The following is a 22,867-nucleotide window of genomic DNA, read 5'->3' on the forward strand; positions in this document are numbered from 1 at the left end:
TTCATTCTCTCCTAAAGAATACCTGTTCTTAGAAAGCAACAGCATAAACCATGTCAGCATGAGCATTTGTACCTGCCATCTTTTAAAGAACACTGTTATCCCTCTTACAGTTTTAGTTTATTCTGCTGCCAAATGTGGCAGGTGACATTGTGCATAAGCATATCATAGGGCTCCTGACCAAGCTATATTTGAGCCAGACACTGCAATGAGTCTGCATCCTAGGACTGTGTTTTCTGGTTGTGTTTACATCTTCTGGCAGCCTTTGAACTCTACATATCAAAAGTATTATTCCTCATGTGTCTAATCTACAGGGAAGCTGAGCTGAAGTTATGGCTTTAGAGTTAAAGTAACAAGCCAACTGAAAGATTTCATCAAATCAGCATCAAAATGTTGCATGCACTTCTTTTGTAGATTTAAAGAAATTTCAGTTACCAAGCCAAAACCAGCCTGAGAAACAACTGATACTATTTTATGACATTTGCTTTAATTTCTTGGTACCTTTCATAGGCAAGATGGAGATTATAAACTGCACTTGGTCCTTATGCTCACAGTTCAGATTTTTTTTGCAAGAGCTACCCTCAGCTACTTAACTTTTTTTTTTTTTTTGTAAATTTATTCCAGCTCATCATGTCCGTTTTCGAGAACAGCATGAAAGAAAGAGGTATCACGGAAAATGAAGCCTTTGACTGGGAGAAGGCTGGTACAGATATCTTGTTGTCCACTAGCACCTCTACTCCACCACAGCAAAACACCAGGCAAACAGCAGCCATGTTCGGGTGAGTATTGCAGTTGTGCCAGTTAGACTATGGACCTCCTCAATAACAAGCTCAGCAACAAGGTAATTTTTTGATGATTTCAGGGCTATTATGATCCTGGAAGCTGGAGTCGTATGGCAGCCACCACTTGATTTGACTTGATATATATTAACCTGGATTTATGGTGATGGAAGTCAGTTTCAGACCCTTGCTGTCCTGAAAACACATTTTCTATTGGGGATGAATGTGTGACTTGGAGTCACATTAAGAGATGTCTGGAGAACTTTGGCCAGGACTGATGGAGCCCATATGTTTGTATATTTTGCACATTACATGGCACACATAACTGGAGCTTCTGTGAGAATGCCCTGCTGTGAGGCAGTTTTTGCCTTGCAATGGGGTGGGTTTGTGATTGATAGTAAGCTGAACACCACAGAATGCATGTACTGCTCACGCCTCACAGCTCCTCAACCTTGACAGGGTGTTTCATGTGCTGGTGCAAAGGTACATAGAGCTTGGTGCTCAGAGATGGAAATGAGTCCCAACAAAAGTTGATAAGGCTTAGTTCACTGGTCTGTCTTGGTGCTTTTGAGGGAGTTGACATTAAGGGATAACAGTGATCATTAGTAATATTATAGAAGATAAAAACTATAAGGCCTATTAAGACTCATTTGCTCATGAAAAGAGGGGAGGATCTTTCTAAGCTAAATATTGTGTAATGGACAATTTTGAAGAGGTTTGCAGCCTGATTATCAAGGGTCCCAACATGCTTTCACTGATCCATCCCACTGTCTTTGTGACTCTATGTTAGGTGGAAACCTTTTCAGGTTGTCATCACAGAATTGTTAGGGTTGGAAGGGACCTCTGGAGATCATCTAGTCCAACCCAACTTCTAAAGCAGGTACACCTAGAGTAGATTGCACAGGAATGTGTCCAGGCAGGTCTTGAATGTCTCCAGAGAAGGGGACTCCATAACCTCTCTGGGCAGCCTGTTCTAGGGCTATGTCACCCTCAAAGTAGAGAAGTTTTTCCCCATATTCAGATGAAACCTCCTATGCTTCAGTCTGTGCCCGTTGCCACTCATCCTATCATTGGGCACCACTGAAAGGAGTCTGGTCCCATCCTCTTGACACTCATCCTGGAAATATTTATGATGTCCCCTCATTAAATAAGGTCCCCTCTCAGCCTTCTCTTCTCCAGGCAGAACACACCCAGCTGTCTCAGTCTCTCTTCATAAGAAAGGTGCTCTCTAATCTTCGTAGCCCACTGCTGGACTCCCTCCAGTAATTCCTTGTCCTTCTTAAACTGGGGAGCCCAGAACTGGACACAGTACTCCAGCTGTGGCCTCACTAGGGCAGAGTAGAGGGGTAGGATAACCTCCCCTGACCTGCTGATCACACTTTTCGTAATGCACCCCAGGATACTGTTAACCTTCTTGGCCGCAAGGGCACATTGTTGACTCGTGGTCAACCTGTCGTCGACCAGAAGTCCCAAGTCCTCTCTGCAGTGCTACTTTCCAGCAGGTCCGTGAATGCCAGAACAGTCTCTTCCTCAGGTTTCCCTGCCTCCAGAAAGCCTGTTGTCCACCCCGGTCTAGCACTTGATAATACCATAAAAGCTGCTAATTAATTTCTGTGGGGCAGTGTGATAGACCTCCTTCTTTAAGTACTAATAATTTTACCTTATTTCTTGTCTCTTCCATAGGGTGGTTAATGTTACTCCGGTACCTGGGGACTTGCTTCGTGAGAACACTGAAGATGTCCTACAGGGTGAACATCTGAGTGATCAAGAGAATGCTCCTCCCATCCTGTCAGGCCGGCCAGCGGAAGGTCTTGTTCAGGCTCCAAACACTGCTTTCAATGAGGCTGAAGTTTGGGAAGAGACAGATGTGAATCGCAACAAACTCAGGATCAGCATCAGCAAAGTAAAGAACATTTATTTATCTCCTGTGGCTGTTGGATTTAGGGCAATGGATTCATAGTCTGCTAGAAGCCACCTGGATACACTGATGTAACATCCTACATAGTGCAGCTCAAAAAGCACTGTGGAATTTGCCTGTGGAAATGGGAAATTACAAATAATTTTTTCACAGATTAAAAGCCATTGGGATTAATTTCAATCTTTATGCAAACGACATTTTGGGGACCAATAGGATCTCGCTACTTCAAGCAATGAAATTCTAGTCCTTGCATAGCTGATATAATATCCAAGTTGTCCCAGGTTTGGAAATTATAAACCAAAATTTTATTGTGTCCTAACCTCTTGGATAAATAAATTTCCTCAGAGATGTCTTCATCAGCCTTTTTTTCCTATGTCTTGAATCATCACTAATTTTTCTCTTCCAATTTTTAAACTTTTCTTTCTAAAGGGTAGCACAACCTATAAAGAGCATCTAACGATGGTTTCACCCCTGTGAAGAGTGAGAGAAACTATAACTTAATATTCTCATATTTCTGCATTCCAAGATCATCTTAGACTTTTTGGCTTGCATACAGTACATATTTCAGTTGGTTTTCCTCATAATCCCTAAGTAGTTTCTCAGTTCTTTCTTGTAAAAGTTACCTAATTTCTTGGAGGCATCCCCACTGAATGATGATCCCATAGTAAATGTTTATTAGTTAGTTTATTTATTAAGTCAGCTTACATATTGTAAGTAAATTAGTATTTGTAGTGTTGATCTCAGTTCTTATTTAAAAATCAGAATGTCACATGGCATGACATCAGATATGTACAGAATCTCTTAGCAGAGAAACCTTCATCAAACAGACGTAAAATAATATGAGGGCGTGTTGGATTCACTTCACAAACCTGTCTTTAATGGACAGTTGTGGACTAGCATGTTAAACTTACCAGTCTTCTGGCTCTGACCAGAATTCACTTTAGTCTCTACTGGCACAAAGTTAGTCCCTTTTTCAGCCCTGCAGATAGCTCCACTATCCTTAGTCTTATTAGAAAACATTATTCATGGACAAGAAATGATCTCATCTAACTTGCTTAAAATTCTCCAACAAAAATAATTTGGATCAAAGTGTCACCTGTATGGAACATTACCAGCAGCATCCCCCAATACTGAGAATTATAAACTAAGTTCAAACTACTTTTTCATCTCTCACTGGTAAACTGTGTGCATTCCCAGAAGTTCTCTTTGGAAGGCACATGAAATAAGAAAAGACTAGTAGAGTGGGACAGTTCTGTTTCCAGAACATACAAAAAACCCCAGCATTACAGAAAAATCCTGGTAACTCCTATGTGTTTTTCTGTTCCTTTGAACCACCAGGTGCCTTGATTGCTCTTCAATCAGGCTGAGATGTGCACAAAGGAGTCCTGAATGTCCTTTCTGTGTGCTAGTTGTACCTCATATCTTGGGTACCCAGCGCCGTCGTTCACAAGTCCTGTCATAACAGCAGCTAAAGGCAGGGGAGGTTTCTGCAAGATCCGCAGCATGACCAGATGATGTTCCTGCCAAGGGATATGCTGTTTCTTGTCAAGTTACTGGCAAAAGAACTTAAGGAGTTAGTCAGCATGGCAATGAGCACTTGAGTTCTGACAAGCTCAGCAGTTTATGAAATAGAGCCCAGGGCATCGTCCTCTCCAAAGTTAAAGAAATGTGTTCTTTCTCTATGTGAAGGTTGTTATCTTTAGTCTGACCCTTGCCCGACCTTTCAGTCCACTAGGCTTATTATCTTTAGTCTGACTGTTCTCCAAGAGAGAATCAGTTTTTATTTGAGTCACAGTCACCACATGGATTAAAAAAAAAGGAGGCTGTAGATGTGATATGTAAGTGTACAGCTTCACCTCTGCTTGTCAACTCAGGCATCCCATGTGTCTTTCTGAACCACAAGGACAACTGGTGTGTAAAACACCCTTCTGCTATTCACAGCTTCACCATCCTTCATCTTACAGTCTTGCACCATTAGAAGTAACTCTGGCCCTCCCCATTTTGCTCTTTGTATTTAGGTGATGAGTAGATCTTGCCATGTTTTTTTTCTCCCCAATACTTCTCTAATGTCATCCTTATTTCTCTATTCACACCATTCAGGTCTCCTGTCCCACTTCTCCCATTTCTGTGTTAAGGGTAGTTTCCTTACTTCCTGTCACTGATCTTTCTAAATCCTTCTGGTTCTCCTTCCTCCACTGGATCAAAGTTCTCCTTCTGTATTTTCTCAGAAGCCTCTTCCTTCTCTCCCACACCCTCGCCCAATTCTCTGCTTTTGGATCTTAATAAGTTGCCTGTTACCCTACACTTAAATCAACACTTTGCTCCTTTCACAAACACATTTGACCTTCAGCACTAACTTACTCCTGTCCTGAATGGATTACAGATTAAATAATTATCACCTATTCTGCTTTTCCTGTATTGTGTGAAAGTTCTCCTCCACTCTCCCTGGCTGCAAAGACTACTTACTTCTGCATTCCAAACCCAAACTGAATGGTTTAGATCTGCTAATTCATGAACACTGACTGACTTGTCATGTACACAGTACATGCACAAAGACAACTGTCTTGATCAGCAGCATTTTACTGAGAAGCCTGCATACATTCAGAGCCTCTGGCATTAAGAGGACAAGTAAATACAGGGCATGCTGCAGAGAAAGGTAAATGTCTTCCATAGTAGGAGCCTGCACTGGCACCCCAATGTGTGTCCCCACACAGAGGCGGTGTGTAGAAGCTGGTGTTGCATGGCTGGCAGCACACCAGGGTTGAACGCAAATCTGAGACTGTTGCTGTAGCACTTGGGCCATTTTGCGTCTATGCTTTTGCCTAAGCAGGTCTTCTCTTCCAAGAAAAAGAAGAAAAAGCACCACAGTGGAAGGCAGAAAGCAGCTGTGTTACAGTCACCGACTTTTGCTCCTTTGTCTGCTGCTAAATAAAAAAAAAAAAAAAATCAAATTCAGTAAGGCCATATGAAAACAGAAAATATGTACTGGTAGTGTATGAACATGCAAGGCTCACAAATGTCCATGAACATGTTCAGTGTGACCTTGGGTTTGTGGAAAGTGCTTACAGATGTTGTGGTTGAGTATATATCCTGGAGGACTTTGTTTTGAGGTCCAAGATTTTAAAAAAAACTAAATAAAATTACAAACAGGGGCTCTTAGACATCTTGGATAAGCAGTTGGGGTTTGTATATGTAGCAGGTTAGCCCATGATAACTCTTTTTGGTAACTGAAATGCAAAGGCTGCTTTGTAAAGATGTTTAAATATTTGGATTCATTTAAAATCCATACCTTGTTTTAATATTAGATAATTGCCGGGACATACAGGCCCTTGCATTCCTTCAGACATTGCTTGCGTAGATTGTGAAAATGCAGCTGAAATTATATCCTGGAAGAAAGCATAGAGCAGCAGTGAAGAATGGGAAATCAATGTCTCTGGTCAGATTTTGAAGTTCTTTGTGTTTACCTCCTACAGACTCAGTGCATGGTGGAAGAGGAACAGAGAAATGGTGTCTGCCCCAGTTCCCCTGTTCGAGTGCCTCCAGAGTCCCCGACTGCACAAGTGCGCTCCCTAAGATACCGCCGTGTGAACAGCCCTGAATCAGAACGCCTCTCCACTGCTGATGGCAAAGCAGATCTACACGAAAGAAGGTTTGCTCACCCTCTGTAGCCTCCTACTGCTTTTACCCAGCATCTTGAGGACTGTGGAGACCAACCTAACCATTAGATCAGCAGGCACTGGAAGTCCATTTCTGGTTGGAGGTGTTCATGGGCTTTATGATCTTTCTGATGAGACTCATGTCTGCTAATAAGGAGAGTTAGTGGGAATGATTCTTACTCTGTCTCGGGATGGGAAGAACTCCACAGATAGAAGAAGGGACATTTATTAGAGGGAAGGCAAAGCGTCAGATTAGAGATAATGTAAATAGTCACAAAACTTTTGGCTGGCCTGAGGTGGGAGGGAACAATGGATCTTTTTAGGATACAGACAAGGATCCATGTATTCTGGGAGCTAGATGGCAGATCTTGATATGCTGGGTTTCATTATTTCATTATTTTTCATTAACAGCAAGAATAATGTTGATTTTTCAGCATATAGTATTTCACTTGTTTGCATGTGAAAAGTATATATTACACCCTGATTTTGAGGGTAATATGGATACTTTCAGATGCATGGCAAAAAAATAAACAAAACCCCAAGAATAATAAAAATAAGCTTTCTAAAGCATTGTATCCTGGAGAACATGTTACAAGACACAAGCCTTTGGTGCTGGTTAACTCCCTTCATGTCCTTTGTTAATCAGTCTTCCTCTTTCCACTGGAAGTCAAGGCATGGACTGTGGTTGCAGGGTGTACTGGTGAAATGCCCCCTCTAAAAGAGGCAGGGGGGAGACAGACCTTCTGCTCAGAGAAAATCTGACAAACTTCAGCCAAGAAGAACAGTCACAAGGAGGCCATAGCTAGAAATGGAGAAGGATCAAAAGAACTAGAGAGTGGATGAGCCCCTAGCACTACCCTGTTTGTTAGGTACTGTTTTATTCTGGGTGGCTGGAGGAAGCTGTAATTCTTCTCTGTAATTCAGGAAGGATTGTTCGTGTTGCTGTTAATAATTTAGAGCTTGAATAATAATTCTTGTGTCTTGGTACCTCTTCTTTTTCTTGGTCAGAAGAAAGGCACTTTAAAATAGGAAGGGAAAAAAGTCATTTATAACAGTCAGCAACACCAGTCCTGTATATTCACTGAATGCTTTTAACTCCTTCCTTTATTTCTCTAGCTCTTCCTTATCTACTCAGCATCATGCTAACTTAATATAGAAAATGTGTATTATCCAAAATACATCCCTTTCTCCTGCCTTCTTACCTCAGCTTCTGTTTTTAAAATCAAGATATTTTTCCATTTTGCAAGCAGCCTGCACCAAGTATGTTGCAAATACAATCCCACTCTGCCACACAGTCTACTCATTATTCCATTTTTGACTTTTCATGACACAGACCTGAATCGCAGCACTGGGAAATTCTTCTGGCTTTCTGGAGTAAATTCTTCCACTCCAGGAGTCTCTCCTCTCCTGGGGAATGCATGAAAACATTGCCTAAGTCCAGAGTTTCTCTTACTTTTTTTAGCAATAGCTTTTAAAATCCAGTTCTTATTCACACACAGTATATTCTTACTTTGCATACTTAGTGTTTCCTATTCACAATGATATATTTTCAAGAACTAACAAATACAACCTTGCTTCTTTCAGATCCATCAAGATGGCTTTTGCTGAGAGCTTTGGTTTTGCTCACAGTTTTCTCTATATCAATCTTTGGTTCACCTCCTTCTCTAATTCCCCTTTCTTAGTCAGAAATTTGACATTGCAAGCGCAGTTATTTCCATCTCAGCTCTGACCTTCCTCTGTGTTGATGATACCCAGTTTTGCTTAGCAGCCTTCACCAAATGGTCAGTCAGTTCTCTGTTTCCCCTCATGCTTTCTCACACATGGAAGGCTTTTCCCAGGAGAGTCTGCAAGGCTGTGTGGTCTTTGTTGAAATCCTTTTGTAAAATGCACTGCAGCTGTCTTTTTCTGACCAGCAGATGCTCTGCTTTTGTACAGCAAGCTGCTAACGGCTGTGGTGGACAGAGAAGCAAGTTAGCAGCAGGTGCAGGCCAAATGAAAAGCATGGATTATACCACTGTGGAGTAGAGTGATAGAAATGCCACTGTTTTTTCCTGCTAAGATGCTGCCAGGGCCAATGGGGCACAGGGAGCTTCCAGGGTATTTCTGCATGGCTGGAGAAACTGCTGCTATTTAGTCTGTGACTCGCTGAACCTTATGCTAGCCTTTGTAAAAGGGTACTAATCATATTTTCTTGCTGCTCCTCCAAAGTATTTTGGGGTCATCTGTGCACAATAGGATCGAAGATTTCTTCTGTCTTTGAAGAACTCCTGTGGCCACCTTAGATGCTTTAGTGGCCACTCAAGTGGTAGCACAGTGCAGCTGAAGAGGTTATAAGAGCCAAGCAGAGACACTGTTAAGTCAGACAGTAGATTAAGGATTTAGGGGGTGTTTTCTTTTTCACAAACCAATAGTATTTACCAAAGGCTTAAGAGTATATCGGTGTTGTTGGGGGAAATTGGTTATCATCCTGTCATCTACAAGGAAGAGAGATGCTGCGTTGGCTCTCATACTGAAGCACTTTAGGGGGAACATCTTTTTGCCATGTAGATTCTAAAGAAATATTTTTGCTTAAGCCTAATGGCTTCATGTTCTGTCTTTAGATCTCGAATGGATTTACCTGGCTCTCCATCACGGCTCGTATGCTCCTCCCAGCCAGCCCAGATGCTGTCCATTGATACTGGCCAGGCTGATCGGCAGGCAAGTGGTAGGATGGATGTGTCTGCTTCGGTGGAACATGAAGCCCTCAGCAATGCCTTCCGCTCAGTACCACTTGCAGAGGAGGAGGACTTTGATAGCAAGGAATGGGTTATCATTGATAAGGAGACAGAGCTGAAGGACTTTCACCCAGGTGCTGAGCCGAGCACCTCTGGAACCACAGATGAGGAGCCTGAAGAACTGAGACCTATTGAAGACGGTGAGGAGAGAAAGCGCTTAGGAGCAGATGCTGCAGTCAGGCCAAAGACACATGATGGACGAGGTCGGGGTATGCAGCCTGTGACTGAGGAGGACAGTTCCCACAGACATGAAGGACCTTCTCAAACAGTATCTGACAGTAAACATGAACAGCAGATGGGAAGTCCAGCCCACTCTCCCCTACATTCAGCACCAGCTTTCCGACAAAGGAGACGAGAATCTGAACCTACTGGTCCTCAGAGACAGGTAAGATCCCTGGGTCTGTATTTTGTTGACTAGCATAGCATCATCTTAGGAAACCTCAACTGTACTGGAGAAGTCTGTGACTCAAGCATGGATGCTTTTGTGAAACTGTTTCTAACAGTGCTTCTAAATGTTATGAACATCGTAGAAGTGCTCCCTATAGCTAGTAACATCCCCTACAAAGGACACACTCTTATCAAGATCTTTCAGCTGTTTTGGCACAGTGACAAGAGGAGAGCAGAGCTGTGGTTGCAGGTATCTTAAATCAGTTCTCTTATTGCTCTACCACAGTGTTTTGTTAATAACGACTTAGCTGTATGCAAGTGTTGCCAGCCAATCTTCTACACATAGTTTCTCAGCAGCAACAGCAGTGTCTGCCCTCTATTCTAATCACACATCAGCACTGGGCACAGCAATGCAAATCATGAAATAACTCCCTGAGATTAAACTTTTTTCTAAATACCCAATAAAAAGCTCAGAGTAACCAGCACACACATCACATCAACCTTACTTCTGTGATTGACATTGTTGTTACCAGAACTCACAGAAATGTTCTTTACCTACTCTGTTTGTTCCAGACAGTTGTAGAAGGCTTTTTGCTTTTGGTTTTGCTTTTTTTCTGTGGTCCTCTGAAGATACGAAGAACTTCAGGCTTTAGTGGGAGGCAATTTATTAGATGACCTGGAAAAACATTATATGCTGTTGGGCTCCGAGTTCCTCTGTCATATCTAATCTTCATTTCTCAGACGTTCAGAAGAAGGGTGTCCCAGAATGTTCACTTCAAGAGAAAATAAAATTGTTCTCCCAAGGGCTTTTTGTATTTGTAGGTTAATGAAGATCTCATGCATGTGGGATCCATAAGAGCAGGCAAGTCTTGGGTCATGTACACAGTGACATCCTCCTGTGGCAGGCGTTTGGGCAGTCTGCTTGTTCCTCTCTGGAAGCTGGTAATTCCATGTCCTATTCCCTCCTGAGCTTATTCTCTAAAGGAGTGTTCACTGGACTGGAGCGTGTTAAAAGAGCATCCTTCTGTTCAGGCCTTGACCAGATTCTTCTCTTCTCTGGATCCTGGAGAGGTACAAGAAAAAAGTGCTGTTAATTTGAGCAGCAAAACATGACTGATGCAATAAACTATGTGAAAAGAATCAAACCAAAGTGTTCCTTGCTGAGGTGTATGAGGCTGCAGTACTTACAGGAAGGACAGAAATACTGATAGCAGGCTCTAGTGGGACTGTCCTGCTGAGCATGGAATAATAGTAGTACATGCTTCTCAGGAAGACTGCATCCAGTTGCAAGGTTCCTTGGTGGAGGTGTTTGCTTGTAAGAAGCCAAGATGTTGGATGACACAGATATCTGGAGCTTGCCTAGGCAAGATTAGCATAATTGGAAGGGTCTGTGTCTGATTGTGCTCTGTCTGAACACTTATTAGGCTGGTCAGTGCAAGATCTGCAAATTGTGATGAACACGGCAAGAGCCAGCTGGTAAGAACCAGCCGTAGGAACCAGCAGGAACATTTCACTGATGTATTTAGCATAGCTAAAGAAGGCTGGAGGTGCCTTCTTGTCCACCACACCTAATACAGCTATATGAAATGACTGGGCGAGTTGGGTATGACATAGTATGAAGGCTGCTTATCCCTGCACGGTGATACTTAAAAAGCAGGCAAAAAAGGTAAATTAATGGGATTGTGGATGATTACTGCTAATATATTCGACAACCTTGGCTCTCTAGCTGACTGAACATTTTTTTGCTCCTGTATTCTGAAACACCCTCTGGTTACTCCTGGACCTAACTTTGTACATATAGACCAACACTGGACTTCTTTGGCTGGCCAGGATTCAGTTGTGCATCCTTTGAGTTCTGGATCCTTCAGTTGCTTCTATATACACAGCATTGCAGTGTCATTCCTATTTTTCCATTTGCTGTCACAGAACCAACTGCCAACTCTGAAAGGAAGAATTACTTGGTGCCTGAAGGAAAGCACCAGCCTGTTCTCCTTAGGTGCGGCAGAGTTGGAGGGACAGTTGGTTGGGATGCTAATAATTTGACCAAGGAATTAACTAATGAAAATATTGAACGCCTCACTAGCAATGAGAGGTGTTTCCTGTAGCTCAGGCTTGAGCTTCCTCTGGGTTTGATTGAAATTGTGAACAGATAGTGTGTGTATGAGTAAGTCTTCCTTACATTTGGATATGAGCTGAGCCTTTAAAATAGGTAAAAATATCACTAAATGCAGACCTAACATGATTAAGGTCATAGGCCCTGTTGTACTGATTTGGGACCTCATTCTGGTCTCCCAGAAACTGGTGATCATCCATTGGTATCAGCAGAGTACAAACCGAGAGCAAATGGGCAATCCCTGCTCTAATGCTTTGTTCTGTTCCTCCATTCTCTGGCTCCAATATATAACCCATTACTTGTTACTGGCAAAAAGACAGTCACCTCTGGATTATCATAGAATCAAAGCATGGCTGAGGTTGGAAGGGACCTCTGGAGATCATCTAGTCCCACCCAGGATTGCTCAGGAGGGCGTACAATCAGAATCTCTCTGAGGATGGAGACTCCGCAACCTCTCTGGGCAACGTGTTGCAGTGTTTAATCACACTGATGGTAAAAAACGTTTTTCTTATGTTTAAATGAAATTTCCTGTATTTCAATTTCTGCCTATTTCTTCTTGTCCTTTCCCTGGTCACCACTAAGAAGAGTCTGGGTCCATATTCTTTTTCCCATCAGGTATTTATAAATGTTGGTAAGAACCCCCATGAGCCTTCTCCAAACTAAACAGTCCCAACTCTCTCAGCATTTCCCCACATTAGGCCTCTTTTATCCCACAGACAGCCTTCCACAGCCAGGAGAGTGCCACAAATAGAGTTATTTAAAGTTGTGCATGTCTTGACCCTGAGAGGGCAGGAGCTGCGGAGCTTATGAGCCCTTCCCAGCCATTCCCCGCCCATTGACTTCTCTGCTGAGAGATCAAGCAAGGATGCTCAGCATGAAGACCTATGTTGGTAATGCCATGGTAAGACAGGAGGCAGTCAGAGGCACATTGCACAGGCTGCCTGGGACAGATCATAGAATCACAGAATCATAGAATGTCCTGAGTTGGAAGGGACCCACAAGGATCGTCACATCCAGCTCCCGTCCCTCCATTGGACAACCCCAAAATTGACACCACATGTCGAAGGGCATTGTCCAATCACTTCTTGAATAGTGTCAGGTTTGGAGCCATGACTACCTCCCTGGGGAGCCTGTTCCAGTGTTCCACCTGGGAGTCCAACTTGACCTCTAATCACTGTTTTTCTTCCATAAAAACCTGTGCTGAGACCCTCACTGAGCCAAGAAAATATTCTCAGTTCACGTGCTGAGCCCATGGATGCCCCCATGCTCCTGACCTTCATCATTGCCTCATCCGAGGGATGCTATAGTTGTGATGTTGCCCAATACCCTTGGGAGCAGCACGGCTGGTTAGGGGATGTCCACTTCAGTGACAACAGTATTGATGCTGTTCTCTTCCTCTGTTGATTTGAGTTGGTGATGATTATTCCTTGGAAAAAGACACGTAGACACAGGAGAGGGCTGCCTCACAACAAGGACAGGGCTCAAGCATTTTGGGTGATCTGTAGAGCCTCTCTCTCGTGTGTTGTAGAGCCCTGGGTTGGCCCAGGTCTCTTACCTGGCTGAACTCTGATTTGCACTGATGACTGAAAGCTGAGCAGGGCTTTCTCTGGGTTATATTTTGGGCCTGGTGGCCTCTGTGTCCCCAGACACTGGAGCGGTGATAAGAGAAATCCTTGTCACTCCCAGAGTGCTGAAAGACAGCAGGAGGAAAGGACAGAAACTACAAATTCACTGGCTCCAAGGCAGAAAGAAGAAAAGCTGGGTATATAAATATTATTTATACATGTTTATAGTATGGAAATATATATATCATAGTATATTAATATATATTGTGTATAAATAATCAAGCAATGGATAGAACCAAAACACAGCAGGCTCTCAGGTTTATAACCATGGGCAGAAGAGGCAGGCTGAGGAAGAAGGCGACAGGAAAAATGATATATGAAAAGGTGCTATGTGTCTTGGTGTCCCATTGTCCATGGGCTGCTCTGAGGAGACCTGAGGTACCATTTCTCAGTGGTGAGAAATGGGCATTTGCAGAAGGAGGCAGACTCTCATTGCCCCTCACTCAGTGTCTTTCCTCTTGAGCTGCACTTGGTGCCTGTTGTAGATTACGTGATTCTTTGATATGCAGCTCTTCCAGCTTCCGTCCATGTGAGAAGAGCTTGCCAGCTGATGGAGAAGGATCTGTGTAGAGTTGTCCTCTGTCCCTTAGGCTTTTTAGATTCAGGGTCCTTGTTCATCCATGTGTTAGGAATAAAGGATCAACAAAAAGTGATACTGTAAGAGAAGTAATTCTTATGTATGGTCCTTATATATATACAGGTCATAACAATCGGAACTTCCAGCTCAGTAGAAATTCCTAATTACATTTTAAATCTTTTACATCTATTGAGATCTATCAACATCACATTTTTCCAGGACTTCCCATGCTGCTCCTGTCCAAACAGAGCAGGATAGGCCTGATGGAAGGTGGTCCAGCCCGATTTCTGCCAAGGGCAGAGGGATAAAAGGGCACAGCACCTCCAGCGTTGACTGTGCAATTTAAGCATGTCTGTAACCTGAGCTTCAGCCAAGAGGCAGCAATACCTAAGTGCACTTGCTGATGGGGCATTGTGATTTGCCCCTTCGTGGCCTGGGCAAGGCCCTTGGTACTGGGCTGTGAAGCAGGTCCATCTGGGTAGTTGGAGTGATTAATTTTGATCTGAGAAGTCTTTACCATGTTGAGATGATACATTGGAAATCATAAAGTATGCTGAGCCCAAACATGGAGCAAAAAGTAATAAGAACAATTCTGGTATACTTAGCTGTGCAGCCTCCAAACAGTATACCCAGGACTGAATTTCTACAGCATCTATGGAGAGATTATTTGCTTTATGACAAATTATAGCCGCTGTCTAGAATTTCTTTGTGTCTCTCAAATACTTTGTATGACAGTATTACATCATTATTATTGTCTGAGAGTCTGACCTATGCAGTGAAATGCAGTACATTTAGGACTGTAAATAATTGCTCTTCACATTTAATGCCCACCACAAACTTATGAAGATAAGATACCTGCCTCAAAGCACTGCAGAGATATTGAAGGTGACAGGAAAGAGATGAGACTGGATGAAGTTCAGTTCTTTTTCTCATATCATTTGCAAAGGCAACATCTCTAGTAAGATAAGGAGAACTGTTTTGGCTGAAGAAAATACAATATTGCCTTTTCACATTTCCCAGTTTCATTTTGAAACCTACAGAGACTGCCTGAAAAAAAATGCAGCACAAGGAAGGGAATGGATTTGAAAGGAAAAAGGTAATTCTAGGAAAAATGGTCTGTTTTTGGAAACTGAGGTTGCTAATCCCTGTGAAAGTGCTAGTTTCATAGCAGAGGCAGAAAGAAGAGGAAGGACTTAGCATTTTCAGGGTGAAGAATCTGAAGTCATTCCTGTAATGTCTCTGTCTTCTAGTCAGTATGTAGGAAGGTAGGGACTGCAATCTCATCCTTGCACAAGTTGTGCTCTGTGAGTATATTTTCCTTGTTCTCCTGGCCATCCCATGATCACAGAAACAGAAAAGGGACCTAAGAATGCATCTTCTCCTCATGTCCTCCTGTGGCTCTGTGTTTTGTATTTCTCACTGAAAGGAGAATTATACTCTGCCAGCCTTTACAGCTGCTGCCTTTCCCCTGCTTATCAAAACTAGAAGCATTATCACTCCCCCTGCAGGTACTCAATATAAAAGTGTATCAGGGGACCAGCAGTTTAAGTGTCAGAAAAGTCCACCAACAGCCCCCAAAGTTACCTTTCCAAATCTCTGGAGCAAGTTTTGTAAGACTTATTAAAAAAAATAAAAAACCTGAGAATCCTTCACTTTTAAATATACATAATCATTTTAGCACCAGATGTTTCACCATTTCTCTTACACATGGTTTCCAGGTGTGTTCAGACTTTGACTGTTACCTGTTTGCAAGATGTATGAGTAGCCAAATGATGTGTCCAGATGAGTGATGCCAGAGGAACAGAGAGGTGAGGCAGGTAGCCTGAAGAGATAGAGAAGGGGACTGACATAGCAGAGCTTGACACTGCTGGTGTCGCTTGTGTCTGCATGTGGCTGGGGAGAGCATGGCAGGCCCCCTGTAATGGCAGACTCCTGTGGTGCCCATACGTGCCCTGGGAATTTAGAGATGCAGAGCAGTAAGTAAGCCCCACTTAGGCATTTTACATCTGCCGGCGAAGATGCCTGCAGCATGTGCATCACAAACCAGGGGCGAGTCAAGTCTTTGCCTGACACCTTTTCCTCCACTCTTCTTGGTCTTTTTCAGTTGGAGGAGGACAGGCCTTCTCAGCACTCCCTCCCGAGGTACAGCCCCCTGAGAAGACTGGCGTCCTCCGTTTTCTCCTCCTCAACTCTGGAGACAGAACACTACCCTCACGTTGGTGGCACTTTCATACAGCGCAGCCGTTCGGCGGAGAGCAGCCCCGTGCGCATGCCCCACCGCAGGCACATGCCCCTCACGGCAGGAAACCACAGACTCATGCCTTCCGTCCTTCGCATTTCCAGGTCCCAGCTCCAGCAGGTGTGGGCCCGCTTCACACACAAAACATAGCCTGTTCAGGGAAGCAGCAGCCTCCACAATGCAATAATAGATCCCCACCTGCCCACAGTGTGTCACCACTTAATGCAATACTGAATCCCAGACAACAACGGCCTAAGGTACTGTTACTTCCAAAGCCCTGGCAACCAAACCCCACAGAGACTGAAAACATCTGGTTTTCTAAACCTCCCAGCAACCTGGGTGAGGGGCAGGAGCATGGCCGAAGATGAGAACACAGATGGTGAACATGTGATATATATGAAAGAGCTGAATGCCAGGGCTCTTCTCAGAGACTCGCTTGCATGTCCTGCAGCCTTGGGGTAGAAAGTGCAGGGCTGCCTTGCTGAACACATGCAATCAAGTCACAAACATTGTCAAATTATGACTGGAGTGGAGAGACTGTGGAGGTATCAGCAAGCATTACCTTCACTGGGCAAATTGGTTCAAGCATCTTTGTTGGTGTCTTACTCTGGGCCAAATCTGTAGGCAGTTTTACTCCATCTAGAAATAGGCAGACTCCTACTGGAAGCTCACCTGAGGCAGGACCTCAGGATTTGTCCCTCTTGTGGAGTTATGATCATGTATCTCTTTGTTGCTTTGGCTTTGGAAATCTCCTTGCTTTTTGTTGCAGTTTGGTTTCCATACAGTCACCACAAATTTCTGTCTCTCTGTTTTTGCCTCTGTTATGTGACAGTGGACCCGTTTGTCTGCTCTCCACTCCTAAGCTGGATAGCAAGGATTTTCTTACTGATCCAGCTGTATATTCCTTTGTTTCTAAATTCCAGAAATTTTAGGCACCTGCAGATTTTCAATGGCAGAGGAGCCCTGCATCTTGGCCTTGCTTGGAAATGCCTGTGATAACAGATCTCACTTGAGAAATAAGTGGCCTCAGCAGTTAGTATACAGAGCCCCTGTCTAAAACTGACTTGAGTCTCAGAGGAAAAGGGAGATCAAAGTTAATGTAAATTGTTATAAGTATCCTTATTTCCCCAGATTGCAGGGCTATATTGCCCTTCTCAGTCTAGCTGCAGTGTAAAACACCAGGCTGTATGAAGACCTGTGAATGTAGTAACTATCTTCTACCGAAATGAGCCTTAGGACCAGTTTTCTGGGAGAAGAGGCAGTATGGATGTTAAGGTTAAAGAAGAAGGGGTCATTGCTGGTGCTCAGGGCTTTAGGAAAGTGCAAGTCCAAAATAAAAAATTCTGCAGAAAGCATATAAGCAGAGGATACAGACAAGAAAAAATACAGAAAGCTCAGGCAAATGAGAAAATGGCATGGGATAAGCATGGGTGTTAGAAGAAAGTTGTGACATGGAGGTGTTACTGCATAAGTATGGTATTTCCAGTGGAGTTACAGTCTTCCTTCCAAATACTGATTTCTGTAGGTACATCTACCCTGCCTGAGGCTCCCTTAATACCAGATTCACCCTTCTGTAAGCAACCCCAGACAGTGCAAGCCCTGACAGGGTGGGTGGTGCTGGCCGAAGCTCGTAGGACCTGGCCTGGTGGGTCTGTGTGCCGCAAGATGTGCTCAGGCACAGTTGTGCCACAGAGTGTCCTGGTGGGTAGAGGGATGGAGATGGAGAGGGCAACACACACTCCTTGAGAAGATTCAGTGTAGGCATGACTGGTCTCTTCCCACAGTCATTCTTGAATTTAAATTTATTTTGATTTGCTGCAAGAACATGAGTGAACAGGACACTTTACTGCCCAGCCAGAATTTTTATCTGCAATTTGTTGATCAGTTTTATTTTAAAAAAACCCACTGGGCATTGCCAGAAATATGATTGAATTTACCAGTAGCCTAATCTTCTTTGGCAGTTCTTCTCTTGTCAAGCACAGAAACCAGTGTGTGCACAGGCATGTCGCAAGAAGAGCCAGAGGCCATGAATACAATGGCAAAGAGCAAGCTTTATTTTAGTTACCTCTCTACTGGAGGATCTCCAAAGTGGCACCTAAGCTCCCATGCAGAGGTGAGACAAGCAGGGACGCAGGCGCTGCAGTGATTCAGCCCAGCTAGAAGATCGCTAGGCTGGCTGTGCTCGCCTATATTTCAAGGCTGAGAGCAGACGCAGCCTCTTGCTGTGCTCTGCTCTTTCTCAAAACAAAGCAGGAATCTCAGACATTATAAGGTGCCGTAGGGTTTCTCTCAGGCCTGTGTTATCTAATACAGAGGTTCTACTTGTCAAGCACACAAGATCACCAAAACAATTAGCGTGATGTATGTGCTTTCTTTATATCCCAGCTGCAGGTCACTTGAGTGTGTTTACATTTCTCCTCCTCGCTCGATCTTCCGCAATTCCCATACACCAGAAAGAGCAGGGCTTTGCCTTTCTCAGAGCGACATGAGAAGGAATGATTTCTTTGAGTAGACTCTGATATTATTTTTTCCATGTTCAGTAGGGACTTTAATAGAACACCAGAGAAAATGAAGTTTGTGAAAGAAGTAGATTTAAAATCAGTAACTTTAATAACTTTTAGTTCGTAGTCTCCAAAACACTGGTGTTCACTTTTCCAGATAAATTTTAAGGAATGAAAATTTCTATTGTGTTATTTTTTAAAAATCTATTTTTAGTTTCACTAGTGAGAAAAGGCAACAAACTCTAACCTGCCCCTTAGACAAAAACAATGACTAGCTGATAAGTTGCTCCATACATAAAATTTAAAGGGCAGTAATCTAATGCTACTCATTGTGTCTATATATAAAACTGTTCTTGCCAAGTAAACTTGAAACTCTTCTAAGTTTGAAAGTCTGATTGATAAAGATGGTTGATTTATATTGACTTCAGTAAGACTTTCTTCTAGTTAAAGTTATTAATAAATTGAAAACCAACTAACCAAATAAAATATGTTTATATGTTGCTATCTCTCACAAGTGGTGATATTTCTCATTAGGATTCCTGATCTCCTGCCCTTAGCTCAGCACTATTCTGTGCCTTTAATGGTTGTCAAGAAGAGAAAAGAAATCACTAAGGAGAAAGTTTGCAGTGGCAGGAAAATGGGTGGCTTCATAAAATAATGCAGGCCAGCTCTGCATAAAGGTCTGGATCATTTGATGAGTTGCTTGCATTCAAACTAATTATTGCATTTAGCCAGGGACAAGGTCATGTTTTGAGTACGAAGAATATGGGTCACATGCTCAGAGTGGGAGAAACTGTGCCCTGGGAGGTGCTGTCTCCCAAAATGAAGTGGGAGTTACTGGAAAAAATTACCTGCGTGTATGTTCTCATTATGTTGCTAAAGCAAAAACAAAACAAAACAAAATAAATATATATATATATGTATAAGCAGGAAAATTAAGATATGAGCACAGAGGAGATCTTTTATACTGGTGAGCTCTGTACCAGGCATCGTATCCAAGTCTTGCGTGGAAATTTTTTAAAAAATATTTTCAAAACCTAAAAAAGGAGAAGTGATGCAAAAATTTTTTGATTCTGTAAAACCTGCCTTGTAGAATGAGCGTGAAGAAATGCAGTCTGTCATTAAAGACAAAACTAGAAAGTGACATGACTGGTGTTAAGAGTTACCTGAAGAGAGCAAGATCATTTTTTAATCTGCCAGGCGAAGATACGGGTCTAGTTGCTGGAAGATAAAGTAACAAAGGTCAAACTAGAATTAGGATGCTTGTTTTAAAGATGTAAGTGGGTGGTAAACAGCTGAAATACATTATTAAAAGACACTGAATTCTTTGCCATTCAGATTCTGTAAGGTGGGATATTGATTTCTAAAGCAATCCTGTTAAACTATCCAATTTGGCCTGTATACCAGAATAACTGGACATGTTGCTGTCACCTAGGTTTTATGGAAAGTTTTATTTCATGGTCAATATGGCTTTCACAATTCAATTCTGAACAAATTAATTGGTGCTAAGGGCTTGAATCCTGATGTTACAATAGTCAATTTGCAGACTTTTTTAACATCTTCCTCTAATATTGTAATGATTACTATGGAATCCACATATTGTTGAGGAACAGTTGGCAAATTAAATAAATGTGAAAATAGCTATCTTTTTTATATATATGGAAAAGTAATAAATTAATATTAAAACTAGTTACAGTGCAATTCTAAAAAAACTCTGTAGATTACATTTATATTGCATTTATTTATTGTGTTTCATTTATAATGACTGCAAATATAAATGTAAATATGTCCAAAATCAGTTGTAAAAAAAAAAAAAAAAAAAAAGGAAGTGGCAATCAGTCATTTCCCATTGAAGGCTATGCTTTCGTGGTCAAGTTAGGAGTACAAAAGTGTTGGTTCTCTAAGAGGTGCCCTCCTACCTCTACCCCATCCCATCCAGCCCTTTCCCCTGTGCCAGTGTTCATATGGCTGCATGGACCTGCACAGGGAGAAGGAAAGTTGTTTTCAGCTTTGGTTCATTTCCTGCTTTGGTTCATCCTCCATTTGCACAACCAACAACACTGGCAAGCCAGGGTCAGCAGGGAAAAAAACAACCCATGGATGGCTGTCAACAGGAAAAATTGTCATGGGGTTATGGGCTGAAACATTAGTTGCACTAGTTCCTTTTACGTTTGGTAAGGTTCCTGAAGTGCTTCTGCTGGGGTAAGTCAGTGTAAATCAATACTAGTGAAATAAAATGTCAGCATCAGACTTGTAGACAAATTGTGTTTATCAGAAGGGTCCAAGAACAGGGTTTGTATCCTGAAAGAGATGTTCCTGTCTTTACTTCCCGTTGTACATAGCACTTGTTCTTGTCAGAATGCAAAATGAGGATTGAAATGAGCATCTGCCACTCCTTTATGATACAGAGATCATTAGCATCAGGACAGGTATCTGTTGCTGGGATCTCCTGTTCTACTTCAGTGAGCAAATGCATATCAGTTGTATATACATACAAAAGCCATATTTTTATATCTTGGTCTCTTGCCTCCTTTCACTTTCTTTGCAGAATGGGAGATGTTTCCAATGTATCACTCTCTCCCTGGCCTCCTTTCCACAGGAAGGAGCTACAGAGAGGTGATTTCTGTGAAAATGTGGATTAAGCATCCCTTGGTACCTGCATTACCTCCTGCCTTTGCTGTTTCCAAGAATACACGAGGCTTGCTTCCTGCACCAGTTTCCTATGCATTGCATATCTCACAATCATAGAATGTCCTCAGTTGGAAGGGACCCATAAGGATCATTGAGCCCAACTCCTGTCCCTGCATAGGACAACCCCACAGTTCACACCATGTGTCTGAGGGTGTTGTCCAGCCTCTTCTTGAACACTGTCAGGCTTGGGGCCGTGACACCTCCCTGAGGAGCCGGCCACAGTGCTCTACTACCCTCTGGTTGAAGAACCTTTTCCTAATGTCCAGTCTAAATCTCCCCTGGCACATCTTCCTGTCATTCCCTTGGGTTCTGTCATTGGTCACTAAAGAGAAGAGTTCAGTGCCTGCTCCTCCTCCTCCCCTTGTGAGGAAGCTGTAGGCAGTGATGAGGTCTCCTCTTAGTCTTCTCTTCTGCAGGCTGAACAAACCAAGTGACTTCAGCTGTTCCTCATATGGCTTCCCCTCCAAAACCTTCACCAACTTCATAGCCATTTATTGCACCATACAGTCCCTGTAGAACTTTGATCAGCCTCTTGCTTTCCCTCCCTCTGATTTCCTTGGAGGAAACAGTGGAAAATGGCACATTTTGGCACTTGGAGCAGTCTCAGCTCTACATGGAGTCTGTGTAAGGAATAGTGATCATGTTGTTTAAAGGCAGTTTGGTTTCAAATATGACAGTGGAAGATACCATCCATCTTCAGGACAATTTCACAAGTTTCAAATCCTGGAATCCTTAGGACTCATCAAACTCCTCAAAATTATTGTGTCCATGAGCAGCTGAATGTAGAGAACTGGTAATGCTCTTTCCATTAATACACAGCTGCCATCTGTGATTGCAAACCATGTAAACGGCTGGTTAAACACCACTTCTCTTGTTGTGAGCTTGTGTGCTTTATTTTTCTGTGAGTCACTTCTCTCCTGTTTGACATGCGGGACCAATAGAGGAAGTCAGTGGCAAATAAAGCCTTTTCAGAACATGTAAATATGAGGCCAGATATAAGAGTTTGATTGCACAGAGAGAATTTCAGGAGGCAGAATATTATTTCATGATCTGGAAATTGTCAGGACAGTGGGTGAGACCTATATACCAAATAAAACAAATGTCATACAGGCATTTCTTTCACTGCAAATCACCAGGAACTTCACTTGCTCTCTCATGTAAAAATGCACTATTTGAATCTGATGCTGTGATTCTATGTAAATAAATTAAGGCAAGAAAATATAAACATTGCTAATTTAGTGTTGTAAAATAGCTCAACAATAGGATGCACTATGAGACTGAAGATCAGAAAGCATGAAATGATATGTTCAATCCTTTTCCTATTTTCTAATGTCCTTCCTTGTCACTCCTCCATCGATTAATCTTCCATGATGTGTATATATGGAATTTTTAAGTGCTTGGCAGTGGTACAAGATTATTCCTGAAAATAGAAGGTGATTTTCTACTGCTCATCTGGAGGGACTGATGACAGATACTCACCATATTTGTCCAGAGGGTTTAGCATCTCCTCCTTAGGCTACATTCATATAACAGCAACATAATACTGTGTCAATGACTTAATTTATTTTTATTGCAAACTGCTGGGTTGGGTGAATGACACATTTTATTAA

General features: G+C 42.6%; 1 protein-coding gene across 1 annotated transcript in view; it reads left to right on the forward strand.

Annotated features, from left to right (window-relative positions):
- Nucleotides 1-22,867, forward strand: part of TTBK1 (tau tubulin kinase 1) — a gene marked incomplete at its 3' end in the record, with an annotated part of 122,999 nt that overhangs the window by 86,930 nt on the left and 13,202 nt on the right. The window contains exons 10-13 of the mRNA XM_082048885.1: nt 622-776; nt 2,460-2,679; nt 6,168-6,343; nt 8,951-9,509. Coding sequence (XP_081905011.1) covers nt 622-776; nt 2,460-2,679; nt 6,168-6,343; nt 8,951-9,509 — 1,110 coding nt within the window. The remainder of the gene's footprint in view (nt 1-621; nt 777-2,459; nt 2,680-6,167; nt 6,344-8,950; nt 9,510-22,867) is intronic.

Source organism: Streptopelia decaocto (genome assembly GCF_964273445.1).
Source record: "Streptopelia decaocto genome assembly, chromosome: 3".
Lineage (NCBI taxonomy): Eukaryota > Metazoa > Chordata > Aves > Columbiformes > Columbidae > Streptopelia > Streptopelia decaocto.